The 22,609-nt window shown below is 30.3% G+C and overlaps 1 protein-coding gene and 1 long non-coding RNA gene across 2 annotated transcripts; one reads left to right on the top strand and one right to left on the bottom strand.

Annotated features, from left to right (window-relative positions):
• Positions 1–4,814: 4,814 nt before the first annotated feature.
• TBL39 (TRICHOME BIREFRINGENCE-LIKE 39) lies at positions 4,815–10,448 on the top strand. Its single transcript, XM_039045069.2, has 5 exons — positions 4,815–5,371; positions 5,473–5,644; positions 9,373–9,548; positions 9,696–9,854; positions 9,930–10,448. Exons 1-5 carry the CDS (start codon positions 5,076–5,078, stop codon positions 10,219–10,221), a joined length of 1,095 nt encoding a protein of 364 aa, XP_038900997.1. The 5' UTR covers positions 4,815–5,075; the 3' UTR covers positions 10,222–10,448.
• Positions 10,431–12,872, bottom strand: LOC150033180 (uncharacterized). The gene is made up of 2 exons (XR_016523985.1): positions 12,361–12,872; positions 10,431–12,259 (listed from the first exon to the last, which is right to left on the bottom strand). It is a non-coding gene; the product is annotated as an uncharacterized LOC150033180 (long non-coding RNA).
• Between the last annotated feature and the right edge of the window lie 9,737 nt (positions 12,873–22,609).

Raw genomic sequence — 22,609 nt, 5'->3', positions numbered from 1 at the left:
TCATGAAATACTTGTTTTTCAGTCATTGACATCAATATCTATTAACTAATTTAAAATAATTATGGAATAAAGTTTAAATTCTAATTTTAATTGTGAAGGAAAACTAGTTAAATTTAATTAATTATAATTATTGTAATTATTTTAAATTAATTAACAAATGTTAATACTAAAGATGAAAAATGATTATCTAGTGAAAAATTAAGGTAAAAAGTATAAATCTTGAAATTTGGGAACTAAATTGAAACAAAACCCAAACCTCAAAAATAAAATTGTAACATTTTGAAAATTAAGAACTAAATTGGAACCAAACTTAAAACTTAAGAATTAAATGTGTAACATTTGGAAACTTATGGATCGAATGAAAACTAGGCACAAAATTTAGGGTAAAAAATATAATTTTTTCCTTTATTTCCTTTTACAAATTTATGGAAGAAATGAGAGCTTAACGTATTTATTTTGTGAAAGTTGTTTAAGTTAAATTGTTCAATTACAAATTTGGTCCCTATAAATTGGGGAGAATTAGACTCTATAATTTTAAAAGTTAAAATTTAGCTCATATAGTTTGATAAGACCTAATAAATAGTCTATATGGTTTAATAAAATTATCATAAATAGTTCTTACTATAGCAACAAAGTTTATGATATTTTTATCATATCATGGAGACTAAATTCTAATTATAAATCACCATTTTTGTAATTTAACCAAGTTAAATTTAGTGGTTTAAATTTTTTTTAATACTATCTAAATATTATTCTGCCTTTGATACAATTAAATGCCAAATATAAAATCTCGTGACATTAAAATTTTCTTTTTTGGAAAAAAAATATACAATTTGATCGATCACACTATTAAATATCTATGGATACACTGCTTGGTAATTAGTAAATGAAAAGAAAATGACTTTATCTGGGAATATTATAAAGTTAAAAAGAACATAAAGGTAAGTGAAAAGATTCTTTTATAAAAGTTCTTTTAGTATAATAATTTTAAATTATATTTTGATACTAATCTGATGCTGTTTTCTTTTTAGCTTTTATCCATTCAAATATTCTAGATCAATTTTTAGATTTTACTTTTAAACTATTTTAGTTTTATCATCAATTTTAAAAAATTGCTTACAACCTCTAAATATACGCTTAAATGTTAGCCTCTTTAAAAGCTGAAAAACTGAGCTAAAAATATTAAGAATTTCAATCCAAGTGAGCTTAATACAACTAAGATAAAAATATGTATTAAGAATCAAGAGGTTTATAATTCAAATCATATCTTCTATTGTATTAAAATAATGATCGAAGAATGATTTTTTTCCTCATATTTGAGATAGATTCTTGATCTATCCTTATATTTATACAGACAACTATTTATTTATTTATTTTTACAATATGTGGATATAAAAATGAAACATTTGACTTTGAAGTTGTTAATAAAACTATTATGCTAAATAAAGTTATGCTCATTTTGGCTATTGACATCTATTTATTCACTAATTACAGTACTAAAAATGTATATTTATTTTTAATATAATGGTAGAAATTTGAGAGTTCAAAATTTTAGAGACCACTAAAAATGTGTATGAATATACATTAAAGAAATTTTTTTTAATACATACTTTTTTTTTCTTGTATTAATGTTCATTAATTAATTTAAAATAATAAAATTAGTTTTCACTAACTTCATCATTATTAAAATTAATTTAAAAATTATATATCATAGTCATTTTAAATTAAATGAAAATTAATGTCAAATATTAAAACTGCACATTAGTTTAAAAAAAAAAATCAGACAATAAAAGTATAAAATATTAAAATTTATGGATGAAAACTAAACTCAAAACTTAAGAATAGTGATTTATTATGAAATCTAAAGATGAAATGGAAATCAAATTCAAAACTCATATATAAAAGTGTAACGTTTCAAAATGGAGGAGTCAAAGAAAACTAGACTCAAAATATAGGGACCAAAGGGTGACTTTTTCCTTAAAAAAAGTAATGATGTCAACTTAAATACAACTCAATTTATTTAATTATATATTATTTCGTTGACCAAGAAATTTGTAGTTTGAATTGTTTCCCCCTCAACTCATGTTAAATTAAAAAAAATTATTTTTTTTTACAAATAACTAAAAGATATTTTTAAAAATTTATTAATATCCCGTTTGTTAATCATTTGGTTCTTGATTTTTAGTTTTAAAAATTAAGACTATAAATATAATTTTTCATTTCTCCCACGGAGACAGAGCCCCCAAGAATCCACTCCTAATGACACACGGGGATTCCTTGATTTGGTGAGGATGATGGTGGGCATGGGAAAAAAGCTCTCCGTAAGCTAAAAACATTCTCCGTCCTTGCCTTTGTCCCGTTCTCCATCCTCGCCCCGTAAGTCTCTTTCTTTCTTTATTATAATAATTCAATGTTATGTCGTCATTATTATACAAGTATTATATTTAAATTTAAAATTTTATTGACTAATGATCAAGATGATGAATATGTTTGAATTTGACATTTAAATTCAAAATATTAGAGCAAATAATTTCTCTTTAAATTCAAAATTTTCATGTGGAACTAATCAAATAAAAGAAGATTAACGAGAAGTTTAACTATTTAATTAAAATATTTTTTATTTAAGATAATTGATTTAAAAAATAATAATAAACGGAAAAGTAAATTTTCTAAAGAGAACCCAATCCCTGTAAATTTTATGTGGGAAAACCCCACCCTGAACTCTGTAGGGAATTTTGAAGGGATGGAAAGTAAAATGGAGAGTGGGGATGGGGAAGCTATCCACGATCACACCTTGTCCCATGAACATCTTTACCTACAAACACTTCTTTTTCATCTCGAGGTTCCTTATTTTTTTTACCTACTTTCTACCCATGTTTTTAATATCTAAACCAAAATTTGAAAAAAAAAAAAATAGTTTTTAAAAATTTATTTTTATTTTTAGATTTTGACTTAAGATTCAACTCTTATACTTAAAAAAAGAAACAAATCATGATAAAAAGATGAAAGAATATAAAACTAATTTTTAAAAATAAAAAACAAAAAAGGAAGTGATTATTAAATAAGACTAAATTAATATCTAGTTATACGGGAGCAGGTGGGATAGTCATATTAGCAATTTATCTCTATTAAAAATATATATATATTTGTTTTCATTCTCCAATAAAATATATAGTTTCCCTATAAGGTGCCTAAATTCATAACTTTCTTAACCAGTATTCATGAACTAATGGATATCAATTCTAAAAAATCAATACAATTAATTATTTAACTAGAATAACTTAATAATATTTCATTAAAATATATATTTTAATTCATTTTTACATATCAAAATTCATTAAATAAATGTGATTATTTATTTTACTGAATTTGTTGATTAATTAGTAATCATGTCTTAAATACATTTAATTAGTTAATTAAAATTAGTTCAATTAAGTACAAAAATTCATTTTTCAATCATCATAATTAAATACTTATTGATTTTTATAGTCAATTATTTATTTATTGTAATTAATTTGTATTACTTCATTAAGTATTAATATATCATGATTTTAACATATTATAATTTTCTCATATTTTCTAACTTAATCAATAAATATAGTTAAATATCAAAGTATAATTAATGTGAAATTCATTAGATATAGTAATGGATCATTTTTAATTATCAGTTACTCATTTTCCAAATATTTATAATCAAAATTACTATTTATTTCTTAATTAATTGTTATCAATACATCAAATGAGTTTCGTTATTTGATTAGCTAATCTATTAAAATTATATAAGATTATCACGTTTAATTTTATAAATTACATACAAACATAATTTTTTTTTAGTTTGATAACTTTTCTTATTTTTCACAGTACAACCGAATACAGATATCTGATTCGTAGATATCATTTATTTTCAATCACTTATAAAATCTTAAACCAAAGGGAGTGAGATTAAAATAATAATAATAATTTTGTGTGGAAAAAAAAGTTTATAATGAAGTCGGCAGAAAATTTTATCGAGTCAATCTTAGAGTAAAATTAAAGGAACAACACAAATCATTATCCGTTCCAAATTTTCAAACCGAACCCCTCTCATCCTTAGTGGAGAGAATCTATTTCCATTTCCATTCTCATTCTATTCAAAACATAACTAAACAATAATTTAATACAAAGACATAGGTGATCTTCTTTTATTTTTTATTTTTTTTTTAAAAAAAACATAAAAGTAATAGTAAATTACCTTAAAACACCAACTTCTTATTTGGTAACCATTTTACTTTTATTTTTTTAAAAAAATTAATTTTTTTTTTTTTTTTTTTTTCATTTTTTACAATGATTTGCATTTTTTTTAAATACAATTGTTGAATTCTTAGCTAAATTTAAAAAATAAAAACAACTTTCAAATTTTGGTTTAGTTTTTTAAATCATTGATAAAAAGTAGATAACAAGGAAAAAATTTGGATGTGAAAATAGTGCCTAAACACTTAATTAAAAAAAAAAAAAAGAAGTTAGTAAATAAGACAGAAATAGTTATACAACATTTTAAATATGAAAAATAATTTTTAACATTTCTCTATAATCATTGTTCTTATTTTAAATATCCTATAATTATTTAAAATAATTAAAAAAAAAATTAACCTACTCTCAAAACTGTAATATTAAAAAGTGCAATTTGTAAAAACCAAATATACATATTTTTTAAAATAAAAAAAAAGTATATTTTGAAAACTTTGGACTAAATGCATATATTATTTAAAATTTAAGAACTAACATGACAATATTTTATATATATATATATTTTAAAATCGAACGTTCAATCCGTCACCGAGAGAGCTATCCAAGGAAAAAGAAAGTAGATCCAATGGGCAAGCAAGTACTCTTTTAATTTTTAATTTTTTCAAACTTGGTGTTCCCCTTTCTCTCTTCCTCTCTCCTATTGAGACATTATATAAAGCAGATGGTTAAGACAAGATTTCCCACAACCCCTTCACTCCTTTTACTCCAAAAAGGAAATAATAAAAGAAAAAAAGAAAAAAAAATTTAAAAATAAAAGCCTGCAATAGAGTGCAGGGGATCAGAACCCAATGAAAGAAATGGGTTTCTTATTTGCAGCTGCCTTAGTAGTTCTCTCCATTTTTTCCCTCTTCCTCCACCAAACAAATGCCCAAATTTCCAACAATACCCTTACCTCCGTCGCCGGAAACCTCGCCGGAAAATGCAACCTCTACCAGGGGAAATGGGTATTGGACTCTTCTTACCCTCTTTACGACTCTTCCACTTGCCCCTTTGTAGATCCACAGTTCAATTGCCAAAAGTATGGCCGTCCCGACAAGTCGTACCTCAAGTATCGGTGGCAGCCCTTCGGGTGTGGGATTCCCAGGTAAGAAATGAGATGGGAGACGACATGTCGTCAAAAAAAAAAAAAAAAAAAAAAAACGGAAAAACGGAGGATTAATTAGACATTGAAAATCGAATTTGCAGGTTTAATGGGTTGAATTTTTTGGAGAAATGGAGAGGGAAGAAGATAATGTTTGTGGGAGATTCATTGAGCTTGAACCAGTGGGAATCATTGGCTTGTATGATTCATGCATCGGTTCCTAATTCAAAGACCACATTTGTTAGAAGAGATGCTCTTTCTTCTGTTACTTTTCAGGTAAATCTAACCCAAATTATACTTCTTTCTTCTTCTATTATATTTTCTGTTTTTGTTGGGTGAAATTTCTTTAAAATATTGATTGTTTTCTTTTTCTTTTTAACTATTTTTTTTACTAATCAACAGTGTTTGCAATGACTTTTTAAATCATCTTTGTAAATGCAGAAAGCAAAAATGTTTTGAAACACATGGAAAAAAGTCATTTTAAGTTTTGATCATTTTTCTTTTTAAACAATAAAACTGTTTTATATCTATTTTAAAATATGTTCCTGTTCATATATTTATGTGTAATTTATATAAAAAAAATATATGAGTTTGGATATAATTTTTATTTGATCTCTAGATTTCGAAATGTTTCAATTTTACTATGAGTTTTGGTTTGATTTCTAAATTTCAAGATTTATACATTTATACCACTCTTCACTAAATTTTCACTTTATTTAATATTATGTCTATTAATTAATTTTAAAAAGATTATAATAAATTAAGATTTATGGTCTTTTTCATAACTATTAAAATTAATTCTAAAATTTCACTTCATAATTATTTTAAATTTATTAACAAACGTCAATGTCATGGACTAAAGTGAGTATAAGAGTAAACTTATTTGAAAATTTTGGATTAAATTAAAATAAAAGTAAAATTTAAGAAATAAAAATGTAAGTCTCGTTTAGTAATCATTTGATTTTTTGTTTTTTATTTTTGTTTTTGAAAATTAAGCCTACAGACACAACTCGAACTTTTAAATTTCTTTATTTGTTATTTACTTTTTACTGATAGTTTAAAAAATTAAGTCAAAATTTGAATCCTAAAAAAAGTAACTTTTAAAATTTTGTTTTTGTTTTTGAAATTAACTAAAAATTTAATCATTGTACTTAAACATACAAATTTAATTTTCAAAAACTAAAAACTAAATCACGAAATAGTTATAAAAGGAATGGTAATATTTTGAAATATTGAAACTAATTGAAATTTAGACTGGGCCCAAGAGTAATTTTGCCAAGAAAATGTTTTGAAACACATAAAAAAAACCCTTTTAAGTCTAATGAATTTTCATTTTAAACAATAAAACTGTTTTATAGATATTTTAAAAGAAGTTACAGTGCATTTATATATATATATATATATATATATATAAAAGTTTGCATATTTTTTTAATCTCTCTTTTGAGGTGAAAAATTAATAAATTAGAAACATCACAAACCGACTACAAATATTACTCAAATCTGTTCCCAAAATCTTCGGGTTGCCTTTTTTTATTTTTGTTAGAATAACAAAGTTCTTGAAGTAAATCAGTACCTAAGATTTAACCATTACAAGTGAGTATAATAATTATATATTTTTTTTTCCAAAAAATAAATAAGATAGAAAAGCTATTAATTTCAATATTCATTTAAGTTTATACTTTACAAAAAAAAAAAATACATTTTCCTCTAGTCCCAATTAAAAAAATGTAACATTCTTAGCTCTAAGATTTGAGTTTAATTTCTTATTGAATCATAAGTTTTCAAAAGTTACCTTTTTATCTTAGTTTTCAGATTTGTTTTTCATTTGGTACCTAAATTTATTGATTTTACGTTTTTACCCTTAAACTATGTAACTAATGCTTCGTCTTTTTATCTTAACTTTCATTTAATTAATTTTAATAGTGACAAAAAATTAATTGGAAACTAAATTATTAAATATGACCATTAATAAAAAAGTGAGAGTAAGAATATAAAATCGTGAAGTATATTAGACAAAATTGAAATTAAACTTGAAATTTTAATATAAACCCGTAACATTTTTAAAACTTAAATACCAAATAAAAAACCTATACTCCTAGGGAAAAAGGTATTTTTCTTCCTCGATAAAATTAAAATTTTGAGAAGTGTTTATGAAACTCAATTAATGTGTCATAACTGATGAGTGAATAATCAATTTCATTTCTCCCAAAATAATGTTAATATTAAATTATTTGAAAAGAAGAAGAATAATGAAAAATATTTAATATATGAGGTTTCACTTTTTGAATGTATTGGTGAGCGTACAGAATGAGTCAGTGAAAGTGGAGCGTGATTGGCGGTTCCCAACATGTGACCCTCTTCAATTTTCCTTCTCCAACTTTGTTTATGCTTTTAATCCAATTAAATTTTAAGTTTTATCCTCCAAATTTTATTTTTTTTTAATAACCCCTCCAATATACTTAAAACCTGTTTTCAAATAAATAAATATATATATATATAAAACCAATTTATTTACAAACATAACAAAATGTTACTATATATTAATGATGAGCCGCAATAGATATATAATGATAGATGTCTCTATCGCGATCCATCACTAATAAAAAAAAATGACATTTTGCTATACTTAAAAATATTTTCAACAGTTTTATCATGTAAAATAATTATCATTTTTTAAATATTAAATATTCCTAAATTGATTTATCGAATAAAATTATCATTGGTTTATTAAAAATAACCAGGGACATTATTGTTTATGGTCCCCTTGATGCCCACCAAACAAGTAAATGTATATTATATGGTCTAAATTCAATTGGCTTTATTATTGTGCCTATATATATATAAAGTATGCCTTTAGGGTAAATAATTAATAATTGAACCACCCCTTTTGAAAGAATAACCAAAGCCATGGCCAAAACTTAATTCCCTCAAAAAAAAAAAAAAAAATTACTTATTACTTTTGTTTTTCTTGAATAACTAGTATTTATTACTTGGTCAAAGCTTAGATTATAGACTTCATTAATTAATTTTTAGAGTCATGTTCATTTCGTTTTTATACATTAAAATAATTTTTCCATAGGATTTTGAGCTTTATTCAATTTTAGAATAGTTAAAATTACAAGTCTTTTTTTAGTTTTTATCTTTTAATACTTAAACTTTATGTTTATTATGTCTTGAAATTTCAATTTCGTATCTCATAAGTCCTTGACCTATTTCAACTTTTAAAACTCACATCAGATTGACACTAGGTCAATTGGACTATACCTATTTTGACAAATTTTGACATATTTAACCGATTAAAAAAAGAGAAATACACAAAATTGAAAGTTTATGACCATAAAATAAAATTTGGAAGAAAATATAAGGTCAAGTTACAAATTTAGTCTCTCAACTTTAAATTTATATTAAATATATCCTTAAACTTTAGAAGTATCTCATAAGTCCTTGAATCTTCCATTTATATTTAATATCATCTCTGAATCTTTTATGGTGGGTCTAGTAAATTTTTAAGCTTTCAATTTTACGTTTGATAAATAATTCACCTTTCCAACATCTTTTTAAAATTCACAAAAATCTATTTTACATAAAATTAGAAACCTCATGTCTTATTAGTGTGTAAAAGATTCATTAATTAAAGAAAAAATCTTGGATTGTCTGAACTACATCTATCTCCGTTGTCAAATATGTTATTTTAAAAAAGAAGTGAATTATTTTTATTTTTTCTTTTCTAAGGTAAATGTAAGAGATGTTTAGGGATGTATGAAATTTGGTTGAGTTCATTACCTTATATTAATGATCTATTACACAAGAAATTGAATCATTCACAAAATTATTTGAATTGAATTGATATTTTAAAAGTCGAGAGAGTTGTTAGACCTAAAATGAAAAGTAGTTTAAGGATTCATTAGTTAAAAAAACGAAAGTTTAGGACTAAAAAGTGTAATTAATTGAAAATATAAGAAAGGAAAATTGTGATTGAATGGAGAGTGTTTTTAAGTGCAGGATTACGGAGTGGAGCTGTGGCTGTACAGAACGCCGTACCTAGTGGACATGGTGAACGAGAAGATCGGCACAGTTCTAAAACTTGACTCTATAAAGAGCGGCAACGCTTGGCGAGGAATGGACATGCTCATCTTCAACACTTGGCATTGGTGGACTCACACCGGAAGTTCTCAGCCGTAAGCAATTTCTTCAACTTCTAACCTCTCTGTTTTCCCCTGCTTTACCCCCTTCTTCTTCTTCTTCTTCTTCTTCTTCTTCTTCTTCTTCTTCTTCTTCTTCTTCAATTCTTATGGTTTCAAATGCTGAACAACAAAACAAACCAGGTGGGATTACATTCAAGATGGAAACAGAGTAATGAAGGACATGAATCGTTACGTAGCCTATTACAAAGGCCTCACCACATGGGCTAGATGGGTTAATCTCAACGTCGATCCTTCCAAAACCACCGTCTTCTTCCTTGGAATCTCCCCCACCCATTACATGTAAGTCAATCCCATACTTTTCGTGATTTGAATCAAGATTATAGAAAATGTGTTTGATGGAGAATTTTGTTTCAGTGGCAGAGACTGGAGCCAGCCCACGAAATCCTGCTCCGGCGAAACAGAGCCTTACTTCGGAGGAAGGTATCCGGCGGGAACGCCGATGGCTTGGGTGGTCGTCAATAAGGTTCTGAGTAGAATCAAGAAGCCGGTGGTGTTTCTGGATGTGACCACTCTGTCTCAGTACCGGAAGGACGGTCATCCGTCGGGGTACAGTGGCGATCACCCCGGCACCGATTGTAGCCATTGGTGCCTTCCTGGGTTGCCGGATACGTGGAATGAGCTGTTGTATGCGCATCTCTTTGCCTGAGAGTTTCTCTAACCGATTCACAGATTTCTGTTTGTTTTCTCTTTTCTAATGAGTAGGGAAGAAGAAGAAGAAGAATGAAGAAAGAATAAGGATTAGAAATTAATTTGGTGTTGATTAATTTAATTTGTAATTGTAAATTGAATTGTTGTTTGTTGTAATTTGTAAGGGTATAGCTCAAGATTGGGTTTGAGTTTTAAGAATGAATTGGATTTGAGGATTTACATAAACACCATTATTTCAACTTCAAATTTAAACTTTTGAAATCTACCATCTCAATTTTTTTAAATTTGGATATGTTAATTGTAGTAATGCTCCACACATTGAAAAAAAAAAATAAAACGTCATAGCATAAACTACTAAACCGTGGAATAGGCTTCATTATTACTCTTTCATCTTCAAGTTTAGGGCATCGCTTTATCTTCAATATTGGGGCTTCACTCATATGAAGTGGCATTCCAACCTCAAAGTCTAGTATGGCTCACTTCACTTCACTTGCTCGAGATCGGAGACTTCGACGATGCATTTTCAAAATCAAGTGTGAAAGATTCGTCAATTCTTATTTAAAATTCAAGTGTGGAAGATTCACTGGTGCTTCATCGAGCTTAAGTTTGGAGGATTCATCGATGCTCCATCTTCATGCTCAAGTTTGGAGGCTTTGCGATGACATCATCATGCTTAAGTCGCAAAGTCAAGCCTAATGCAGAAGACAAAAAGTCAGGTTCGATGTAGAGGGTGAAAAATCAAGTCTGATACAACTGGTGAAAAGACAAATCTTTGCTTCATCAAGTCTAATCTACATAGTCTTGTCTCATACGCGGGATCAAGTACGGTCCTTCATCAGGTCTAGTCTACATAGTCTTGCCTCATATGCGAGATCAAGTCCGGTCCACCTGGCTTTGTCTCATACATGAGATCAACTTCAGTCCGTCTGGCTTTGCCTCATTTTCAAGATCAAGTCTGGTCTGCCTGGCTCCACCTCATATATGAGATCAAGTCCGATCCACCTGGCTCCACCTCATATGCAAGATCAACTCCGATCTGCCTAGCTCTGCCTCATATGTGAAATCAACTTCGGTCCGCCTGGCTCCATCTCATATGCGAGATCGAGTTCAATCTGTCTGGCTCCTCCTCATACGCTAGATCAACTTCAGTCTGCTGGCTCTGCCTCATATACGAGATCACGTCTGGTTTGCTTGGCTTTGTCTCATATGCAGGATTAAGTCTGATTCACCTGGCTTCGCTTCATATGCAAGTCAACTTCGGTCCTCCTACCTTCATCTCATATGCGAGATCAAATTCGGTCCCCCTAGCTCCGCCTCATATGCGAGATCAAGTCCGATCCTCTTGGCTCCGCCTCATATGTGAGATCAAGTCTAGTTCTCCTAGCTATGCTCATCCATGAGATCGAGTCTTGTCTTCCTGATTCTACCTTAACTGCACAATCAGGTCTGATTTGTCTTGCTTTGCTTCATCTGCACGATTAAGTGCAATCTACCATGCCCCGCGTTTGATCTTCCAAGCTCTGCCTTATATGCAGGATCAGGTCTTGTTTTCTTTGTTTCATTACATCTACAAGATCAGAGTCAATGAAACACTAAGATTGAAGCAACCAGAGCACCAAGACTAGTGCCAACAGAATATTAAGATCAAAGCCAGTAGAGCATTGAGCTTGAAACTAACAGAACGCTCGAGTCAAAGACTCAAGCCAAATCAAATAGAATTCCCAGGTCGCGCACTAAGATTGAAGCCAACAAAATGTTGATATCAAAGCCAGTAGAACATTGAGCTTGAAACCAACGAAACGCTCAAGTCAAGGACTCAAGCCAAATCCAACAGAATCCTCAGGTTACACACTAAGATCGAAGCCAACAAAATGTTAAGATCAAAGTCGATAGAGCATTGAGCTTGAAACAGACAGAATGCTCAAGTCAAGGACTCAAGCCAAAGTCGACGAAATTCTCAGGTCCCGGAGTAAGATCATGCTTACAGGAGGAATGCTAAAATTGAAGCTTTGAACTATCACCTATTTTATTCTTTTCTAAAAAAAAAAAAAAAGGGTCACTTACCATGTTAAAAAAAAAAGTAATAAATTGTTTAAGTGAATAAATATATAATAAACGCGGTGAAGTTGGCAACGACCTCTGCAGGCTACACAGTCACCTACATAGGGGTTGTGTCTGAGTCAGATTGTTGTTGGTGGAGCTGGCGATCACCCCTGCAGGCTACACAGTCACCCACATAAGGGTTATGTCTAGCAGAAGTCAAATCGTTGTTGGTAGAGCTGACCACATAATCTCCCACATAGGGCACATAGGGACTGTATCTAGAGTCAAATCGATTGTGAGCAACTTTGGTGTCGATCTCATTGCAAGGAGCAAATATTTAAACATTTAAGGATATATCTACAAGGGGTATACAAAAAGTATGATTCTTAAATAAATAAATAAATGTGAGAAAAAAGAAGAAAGAGAAAAAGAACAACCGGAGAAAAGGAAAAAAAAAAAGGGAAAAAAGTGAAAAAAAGAAAGAAAGAAAAAAGGTAAAAGAAAGAAGAAAGAAGAAAGAAAGAAAAGAAAAAGAAAGGAAGAATAAAAAAAAGGAAAAAAAGAGGAGAATGAAGAAAAGAAAGAGGAGAATAGTGTAGGAGTGGAAGACGAGAATGAAAAAAATGTATGTGGTGAGCCCTATTTATAGAGGTCAAGATGGATTTAAACTCTTAATTTAATTTGTATTTCCTAATGAAAGTGACCTTTTTAAATATAAAGAAATATTTAAAATTTCTTATTGGGTTTGAATGGATTAGCCTTAAATCAAATGATATCAAAATTCATTTATATCAATTTTAAATTTGGGCATATTCCAAAATTTATCTCAAATTAAAATTTGGTCATATTCTAAATTTTATCTCATATTCAAATCAAAATTTAGCTTTTTATCTTCAATCCAAATCAAATTAAGGGAAAATTCTCAAATTTATTTCAAATTAAAATTGGTATATTCCAATTTTATTCTAAATTTAAATTGTGCAACTTTGAGATTAAATTGGGAATAAAATATCGAGTTAAAATTTGGCTATATTCTAAATTTTATCCCAAGTCCAAACCATCCAAATTTAGCCTTCTATCCTCGAAGAAAAATTAAATTAGGGATAAAGTCTCAAATTTATCTCAAAATAAAATTTAGCCATATTCCAAATTTTATCTCAAATTCAAATCAAGCTTTTATCCTCAATCCAAATCAAATTGGGATGTAATATCTTAAATTAAAAATTTTGCCATATTCCAAATTTCTACTAATTCAAAATTTTAAGTTTTTATCTCCAAATCAAATTAAAATTGGGGATAAAATTTGAAATTTTTCTTGAATCATAGTTTGGCCATATTCCAAACTTTATCACAAAGTTCAATTAAACTTATGTACTAAATTTATTGGTTGATTAATTTGACATATCAAAATTAAGAATAAATTACTTATATTTCGATTCCAACCTTATCTTTTTTTGAGATTCATCCATCCATAAATGTGCATAAATCTCAAAAAGGGCATTTGTTGAAGGAGAAATTTTGGATCACTCACAAATTTTCACGTCATTTACCAAATTAACATAAATTTACAAATCATCTAATTTATGACTAATTAGAAAATTGACATGTGTCATGAATTGAAATTGAAAATATAAATTGGCGAATCTCAAGGATGTATGTGTTTTTGTCATGACCGTTAGATTGAACCAAATAATTTAATCCAATTTGATATTTTTTTTGGGCTAAATTCCAATTGAGCCCAAAATAGACTTAATTTGGCCCAAATTGACAAATAAAGTCCCAAGGGCAAGGTCGATGGACTAACCAAGCCCAAACCTTAGAACTCTATAAATAGAAGAGTCCTCTTCATTTGTGGGGGTCAACAATTTACACTCCAGAGAGCCTAAAGAGATTTCTCTACAATCAACCGAGAAATAATCAGAGGATCAAGTGTTAGAGATCGAACCACAACACATCAAATCTACATCAACACAAGTTCAATTCCACGAAATACATTTCTCCAGAAATCTCATGTGAACAGTGCCATTTTGTTATATTTATAAATATTTTTGTTTATTTTACTATATTTAAAAATAACCCATTAATAGGTACTTGGTGCATTAATCAAACTAAAAATTTGTGGAGAGCTTGATATTATGAAAATTAGAGTATTTACATAGATGAAACGGATAAAACTTGCAACATAGTCCAATTTATAGAAATCGAAAGTTTAGAGTGAAAATTGAAACAATTTAAGGCAAATTTAGCTGTAAAAATTGAAAATTTTTCCTATTTTTTCTTAAAAAACCTACCCGCAACATGAGGTGATCTTAAAACTAATAACAAAATAAAAATGGAGTAGGTTCGAACATTGGTGAAAGGCCATGAACGGCCATTGAGGAAACTTTGATCATCCTCATCTTAATCTTAAAAAAAAGACATAACATTCTCATCTTAATCTTAAATAATATTAAAATAAACCTGTGAAGTCTCTTACATAGGCAGATTCAATATGAGAACTCCTATAACAACTGTTTGGAATGTCTTTATTTTTGTCTTCCTTCCATTCTTATCCACGCAAAATAGATCATCCTCAATCAGATAGAATGTATCTCCATCTTCAGAAACTTTAACAAGCTGCAGTACAAGAAATAACACAAACGATAGTTAATGGAAAAAGCCATAATAGACCTTTTATAGCTGTTTTCTAAGATTCTGATTGCCCATGTTATAAAAGTATGAGATTTTTTATAGTGTTTTTGTAGAGCTATGATCCTATTATATATGTTGCTATAAAAATATTTGACAACGTTTTTTATTAAAGTTATAATATGTTTATATAGCTAAAAGAATAGGTTATCTTTAACTTTTAATAACCTTTTATTTACATTATAGTATAGTATTTATAGCTATAATTATATGCTATAACAATATTTTTTAATCAATATTAATTACTACTATTATTGTAATAACCTTCCGATAGCATTTTTTTGCTATATAAATTTTTCTATAACTTTCACTCATGGCTATAAAAGATATAACTTTTTGCTCAACAATAATTTATAAATTAATTAGATTTTGATTAGTTTTACTTCAAATACTCATTTTTAATTGAAATCCAAACATGAAATATTTCATAATACATTAAATACCATAACTTCTATTCAAAATCTATTAATATTACATAATAAAGTCAATAATTTCTAGAATAAAGTTATTGTCCAAAAGATACAAGCTAGATAAAGTGTTCAATGAATGTAATTTCATCAAGATTATATTATCATATAGTTGAGTTGTCATCGATGGTTCTCTTTTGCTTTGATAAGGTATCCTTTCATTCGCCTACTTAAACATATAAAATATATATCAATATATGATTATGTGGACATCAATAATAGTGAACTAAAGCAAATAAAGAAAATCTACCAACACTGAACAATTTACAAATATGAGAAGCAATGCTAAATATTATTCAAAGGTTCATACCACTCACAAAGTAAGTCCAGACACAAATAGGAGAAGCAAATGACAATTATAAGTTTATAACAAAGCTGAACCTAATTCAACCAATACTTAACAATCTAGTTAAGTTGATTTACACACTTTGTAAGCCTAACTAATGCACATAATATGTTTTGAGACATTAGTTATACCTCAAATTCACAAGTAGCTTCAAATGGGAAAGATAAAACCAAATGCTAAAATAATCAAATCAAACAATAGCAAATATTATAAGTCTCATTTGATTTGTAGTTGTTGAAGAATGTTCCTAAATTCATACTTATGTTGTAAATTTGTAACTATGGTTGAGGCCTAACATCATTATTACCAAAATTTGGCTAGTGTATTGGACTCTTCCTAAGTAACTCTTCCCCATTTTGTTCACAATCAAATTCTCATTCTGCCTATTGCTATCCATTTCCACAATAACTAATGCAGTCCAGAAAAACAACAATCCAGTAAAATTTCACTTCCTCCTAAAGTCCAACCAATTCAGAACACTCACAATCCTCCAACAGAATAAATCCACAAAAACCACTTTCTAAATCCAAAAATCAAAAGATGACATTTTCATATTCCAAAGAGCAACAACAAATTTCTTTTGAAAAAAAATAAAATAAAAAGAAACATGCAACACTTCAACACCACGAACCAACCAACCACAAATTGAAGACATATTATACATCAATCTTGTGCAAAGAATATCCAAACACATCAAAAATAGCAGATGAAGAAACATCAAATCTCAAAATGAAGAAAAGAACCACTCACCAAGACAGAAAAATAGCAACACTTCAATACCTTGATATTGGTTTCTTGTGTTGAAAGAAGAAACAAGTAGAACAAGAAATCAACATCTTAGAAATAGAAAAGCATTGCCCCTAAAATGGAAATAGAACCCCAAGTTAGGAAGATATGTATTTCAATTGTTGGAAAATATTTTAACAATGGTTAATAGTTGGCTGAGATAGGAAAGTGTGCCTTATTAATTGCTAGAATATTGGGAACAAAAACTTCCAAGTTAACATTCTCAATTATAAAAATGAAAGAAAAAAAGTGCCAAAACTAAAATTTATATTGCCAAAAAGTAAAGTTGTTTTCCAACTATGAAACATTCCAAATCTAGAATCCATATATAAAGAACACCAACACATAGACATATCCGAAGTGAAGGTAACCTACTATTTATGTAAAAAAAAAAATTGATATGTTGCATATTACACTCATCATGTGATGCTATTAAATTTAAATTAAAAAGAAAAAAACCTTGGAGAGATTTTTAAAAATTTACTTACTGTTAGCTCTAAAAAGGAGCTAATATTCTATCCTTAACTTAATATGATTGAGTATTTTTTATGCATAAAATGTCTGTTTTATAGGTAATTTGATCTTCAGGAGTCAAGAGTTCATTCAAAAGAAAAACGGGTAAAAAAGGAGCAAAATTGGGAGTTGGATGCATTGATTGGGAAGTAGTTAGAAAAATTACAAAACTGCCATGAAAGACAACGTCACAACCCTCCCTTGACCTTCGTGTGACGCTGTAAGGCAGTAGGCACCTCTTTCGTGGTATGTAAGCAGCGTTGCAACAACCCTGCAACGCTCTCGCGCCATGCTTAATGGTAGTAGCATTAGGTACACGGTAGTGTTGCAACGTTGCAAGTATTGATGGACATTTGGCATACGCGCGCGCGCAACGCAATGTCACGCTAGCGTCGTGCCTCTACCCCAACACTTGAGGCCTGGATTTCGAAAGGGCATCGCAACGTACTTTACAACATTGTGACGCTGCGACCATGATATAAAAAGGAAATTTCAGTTTCTGTAGAGGAGACAAATTGAAGCCACGATTGAGAGCAATTTTGAGAGCCCTTCATCAGTTTTTCACCATTCTTTCTTCCTTCCCTCAATTCTTTTTCATTAGTTCTTTCAATTTCTCATTGTGTGTTAATTCAAGACAATGCAAGGCTAGGTAACCCCTCTATCTTGGGAAGAGTTAATTAGTTTAATTCATGAGGATGTTGATTTATTTATGTTAAACTCTATGGATTCTTGGGTTTAATTTGAGCTTTTTTTGAATAAAATTTGATAAAATTGAATTGACAACTTGAGTTTATTAAATTCTTGTATGCAAATTTACATGGTTTCTTTGCATAATTGTAGTATCGGCTATGAAAATTAGGAGCACTTGTGTGAGTTAAGACTTTTTATGAACTTGCACTTATATGCCCTAATTTAATTTCATCCAATTCAATCATGCTATGAATCTAGGCTTTCCAATTCACAGGATGTCATAACAAATAATCCTAATTCTTAATGCAAATTAGGATTAAACATGAATCTCGCTTGGAAGAAAGTATTTTCAATTTATGGTCAATTGGATTAAGACTTTTAATTGACTAATTGGGCTATTAGTTTTCCCAAATAGGTTGCGGAGTTTATGAGTATGCATTTACTTTTCGTATCTGATGATAGAATTAGAATCTAATGAACTATTCCCAAGAACCATTTTATTGAGAACTTCAAACTAATTACGTGTTCTATTTTTATCTCCAAGTTTACATAATTTGCATGCTATCATTTTATTTGACTCTTTCACAACAAACCCCCCCATTACATGGAATTATATAATTTCTCTGAGGACCCGACCCCATACGTACTGCTTGTATTACCTTTTAAGTATAGGTGAATTCGTTGGTGTCTTGTTGACAAGAGCTCCTCTCGCCAAGCCGAACATGGCTCAACAACCTCTATGCATTAGTTTTCCGTGATACCATCGTTTCCTTTGAGCTCTTGTCTGATCAACTTGTTATCTGTCTTCAAGTGAATCCTAGGAGAAAACCTGCATAAACACATAAAGGATTTTCACATGGTGTGCGACAGTATGAGCCCTATAGGTAACTGAGGAACAACTAAATCTTAAGGCCTTTCATTTTTCATTAAAGAATGCATCCATGGATTAGTTGTATTACTTGCCCCCTAGGTTTATCATGACTTGGAATAACCTCAAAAAGAGATTTTTTGAAAAAAAATTCTGGCCTCTAGGATTAATACCATTTGAAAAGAAATTTACAAGATAAAACAAAATTTTGGGGAGATCTTGTCGAAGTATTGAGAGAGATATAAACGATTATGTGGTAGTTTTCCTCATCATCAAATTTCTTACTAGTTACTAATCCAATATTTTTTTTATAGTGGTTTGCTCTATAATGACAAGAGTTCTATCGATTCAGCAGTGGGAGGAGCTCTTGTCGAAAAGACACCGACGGAGGCTCAACAAATGATTTCCCGCATGGCAGAAAACGACTAAAACTTTGGAACCAGAGCTAATGAGTTTGACCTGTCTACAACGCAAGAGGTAAGTGAGTTGAGGTCCCAATTATCTAATCTAACTACTCTTGTTACATAAATGACGCAAGATGGAGCCACTCAAGTCAAGACTTGTGGAGCTTGTGGTTTGGTAGGACACTCGTTGGAAGGGTGCCCTAAAGCTCAAGTCAATATCGTTGGAGGCTTCCAAAGAAAATATGATCCCTATGCCCGTACTTACAACCCTAGATGGCAGGACCATCCTAACTTCAAATGAGGAGGGCAAGGGCACCATGATTCAAGGACTCACAACCAACCCTCATCATCTTCCTCAAGTATGTCATTAGAGGATATCGTTAAATCTTTAGCTGACCATTCTCTGAAATTCCAACAGGATATCCACCAATTGTAAAAGGACTCCATCCAACAGTTAGAAAGAAACCAAGTCTTTGCAACAGGAGACAAGGACGGGGTTTGCAAAATTGGATATTCAAGTTACCCAACTAGCAACAATGGTGAGTTGATTTGAGGGCAAGGCTTCGGGAAAATTACCTGCTCAATCGATCCATGCCAATGTGAGTGCCAACACACTAAGGAGTGGGAAGGAGCTCCCATCTCCCCTACCACTTCAGTTGCCCCGACATAACCTGTTTCTCCTCTTGTTGGGTCTCAAGAAGAAATAAAATAAGAAGAGCAAAGTGAAGTACAATCAGAAGCACCATTACTGACCCCTAAGATAAGTACATCTTCTTTGCCTACATTTGAACCTTGTGTACCTAAGGCTCTCTTCCCTAGTAGGTTGGCAAAACTAAAGCAAGAGAGCAAAGATGAAGAGCTTTTACAAATGTTTCAGAAGATTTAGATCAATATTCCTCTTCTTAGTTGCAATTCAAAAAATCCCAAAGTATGCTAAATTTCTTAAGGAACTTTTCAAAAAGAAGAGAATAGGTAAGAACAAGTACGAGTGGTGGTAAGCAAAAATGTCTTGGCCTTACTTAAAAGAAATATGCTTGAAAAATATTGTGACCCAGAGATGTTTACTTTACCCTGTATTATTGGTAATAGTGTAATTTGACATGCCATGCTTGATTTAGGAGCCTCAATTAATATGATGTCCTACCATGTCTATGAGGATCTTAAAATAAAAGATTTGCAGAAAACTGCCGTTTGTATTTAATTAGCCGATAGTTCTTATATTCAGCCTCTAGGAGTAGTTGAAGATGTTTTGTTTCAAGTAAAAGACTTATTTTTTCCCGTTAACTTCTATGTTCTTAAAATGGATGAGATTTGTATAGCATCTTCTTCTACCATATTGTTAGGGAGATCCTTTTTGAGAACTACTAAAATAAAAATAGATGTAGATAAAGGATGTCTCTCAATAGAATTTGATGGGAAAGTAGTCTCGTTTAATATGTGTGATGCCATGAAGTTCTTAGAAGAATAATTTTCTTTGTGCATGATTGAGACCCATGATGTTATGGATGAGATTGTTTTGTCTGATGAGGATAATTCTGATGAATTGATGACTCCTGATATTGACTTGGATTCAAATGGTTCTTCAAATGATTTATCTCCTTCTTCTATGGATGTTTGTAAAAATGATAATGCTTCTTCTAATGATGATCTTGGTAATTCGCATGTATGAGGGATTGAGCTTAAGACTCTCCTTAATCATCTCAAGTACGTGTACCTAGGCGAGAGGAACACCTTTCTGTAATAATCTCAAGGGAATTGACACCAATCCAAGAAGGCTCTCTAATGGAGACATTAAGGACGTACAAGAAAGCTATTGGGCGAACCCTTGATGACATCAAGGGAATAAGCCCATCCCTTTACATGTATAGGATTACTTTGGAGGATGGAGCCAAAGCCACGATACAACCTCAAAGAAAGCTCAACCCCACAATGAAGGAGGTAGTTCTTAAGGAACTTAATAGAGCCGATATCATTTAGTCCATTCTTGCAGTAAGTGGGTAAGTCTAATTCATTTTGTGCCTAAGAAGATCGGCATGACAATAATTGAGAATGACAAAGGAGAGATGGTGCCAACGAGAGTTCAAAAGGGTTGGAGGATGTGCATTGATTTTCAAAAACTCAATGAGGTAACAAAAAAGGATAATTTTCCAATTCATTTTCTTGATCAAACGGTTGAACAGCTAGTTGGGAAACCATTATTTTTCTTTTTAGATGGATTTTTAAGTTTTTACCAAATCCCAATTGCTCAAGAGGACCAAGAAAAGACAACCTTCACTTGCACCTATGAGACCTACGCTTTTAGGAGGATGCCGTTTGGGCTTTGTAATGCACCATGTATGTTTCAAAGGTGTATGATGATCATTTTTTAGATTTAATTGAAAAGTGTATAGAGGTTTTTAGGGATGATTCTACCATTTACGAAGATTCTTTTGAGGATTGTTTGCACAACATTAGTTTGATCATGAAAAGATGCATTGAAACAAACCTGGTTCTTAATTATGAATAGTGTTATTTTATGGCTTCTCATGGCATTGTATTAGGTCATCTTGTCTCATTTAAGGAAATTGAAGTCAATAAGGCTAAAGTAGATGTGATTGCTAACCTTCCCTATCCTACAAATATTAGGAAAGTTCATTCTTTTCTTAGAATTGCATGATTTTACAAGCGTTTTATCAAGGACTTTTTGAAGATTGCTCTTCCTCTATCCATCTTACTACAGATTTTGACAAAGAACGCCATAAAGTCTTTGACACCCTGAAGGAGAAATTAACTTCCACCTCAATTCTACAACCTCCACGATGGGACATTCCTTTCAAAATTATATATGATAGTTGGAGCAGTTTTGGGGCAGAGGGTCGATAAGAAGAGCCATGTCATTTATTTCTCATCAAGAACTCTCAATCTGACTTAAGTTAATTACAACATGACCGAATATAAGTTTCTCGCTATTGCCTTTTTGTTGGATAAATTTCATTCTTACAATTTTGGTTTTCCTGTTACGATTTATACTGATCATGATACTATCAGGTACCTCATGACAAAGAAGTAGTCCAAGCCTCGACTTGTTAGGTGGATTTTTCTCCTTCAAGAATTCAACATTATAATCAAGAATAGGAAGGGAGCAGATAATTCATTAGCAGACCATCTGAGTAGGATCGAGCAAGAAGAATAATCGACATCGATGAGAGAGGACTTCCTGATGAGCATTTGTTCCAAGTAACCACTTTGATACCATGGTATGCTGACATGGTAAACTTCCTAGTCATTGATAAGTTCCTTCATGTTATGCCTTCTTCTAGAAGAGCTAAATTGCGTGGGAACATCCTTACCTTTGGAAGACTTGTTCTGATCAACTAGTTAGGAAATGTGTTCCAAAAGAAGAATTTGAGTCCGCATTATCTTTTTGTCATGAATAACATGTGGTGGGAATTTTAGTCCAAAGAAAACTACTAGGAAGATTTTGGATAGTGGTTTATTTTGGAACTCACTATTTGCTCACTGTTATGCTTATTGCAAATCTTGTGAGAAATGTCAAAGATTGGGATCACTTTCTAGGAAAAACAAATGCCTTTGAATTCGAT

The sequence above is a fragment of the Benincasa hispida genome, chromosome 10 (assembly GCF_027475165.1).
Source record: "Benincasa hispida cultivar pf3 chromosome 10, pf3_genome.v1.1, whole genome shotgun sequence".
Classification (NCBI taxonomy): Eukaryota; Viridiplantae; Streptophyta; class Magnoliopsida; order Cucurbitales; family Cucurbitaceae; genus Benincasa; species Benincasa hispida.
Note: the sequence above shows the minus strand (reverse complement) of the source record. Positions and strands in the feature narration are given on the sequence as shown.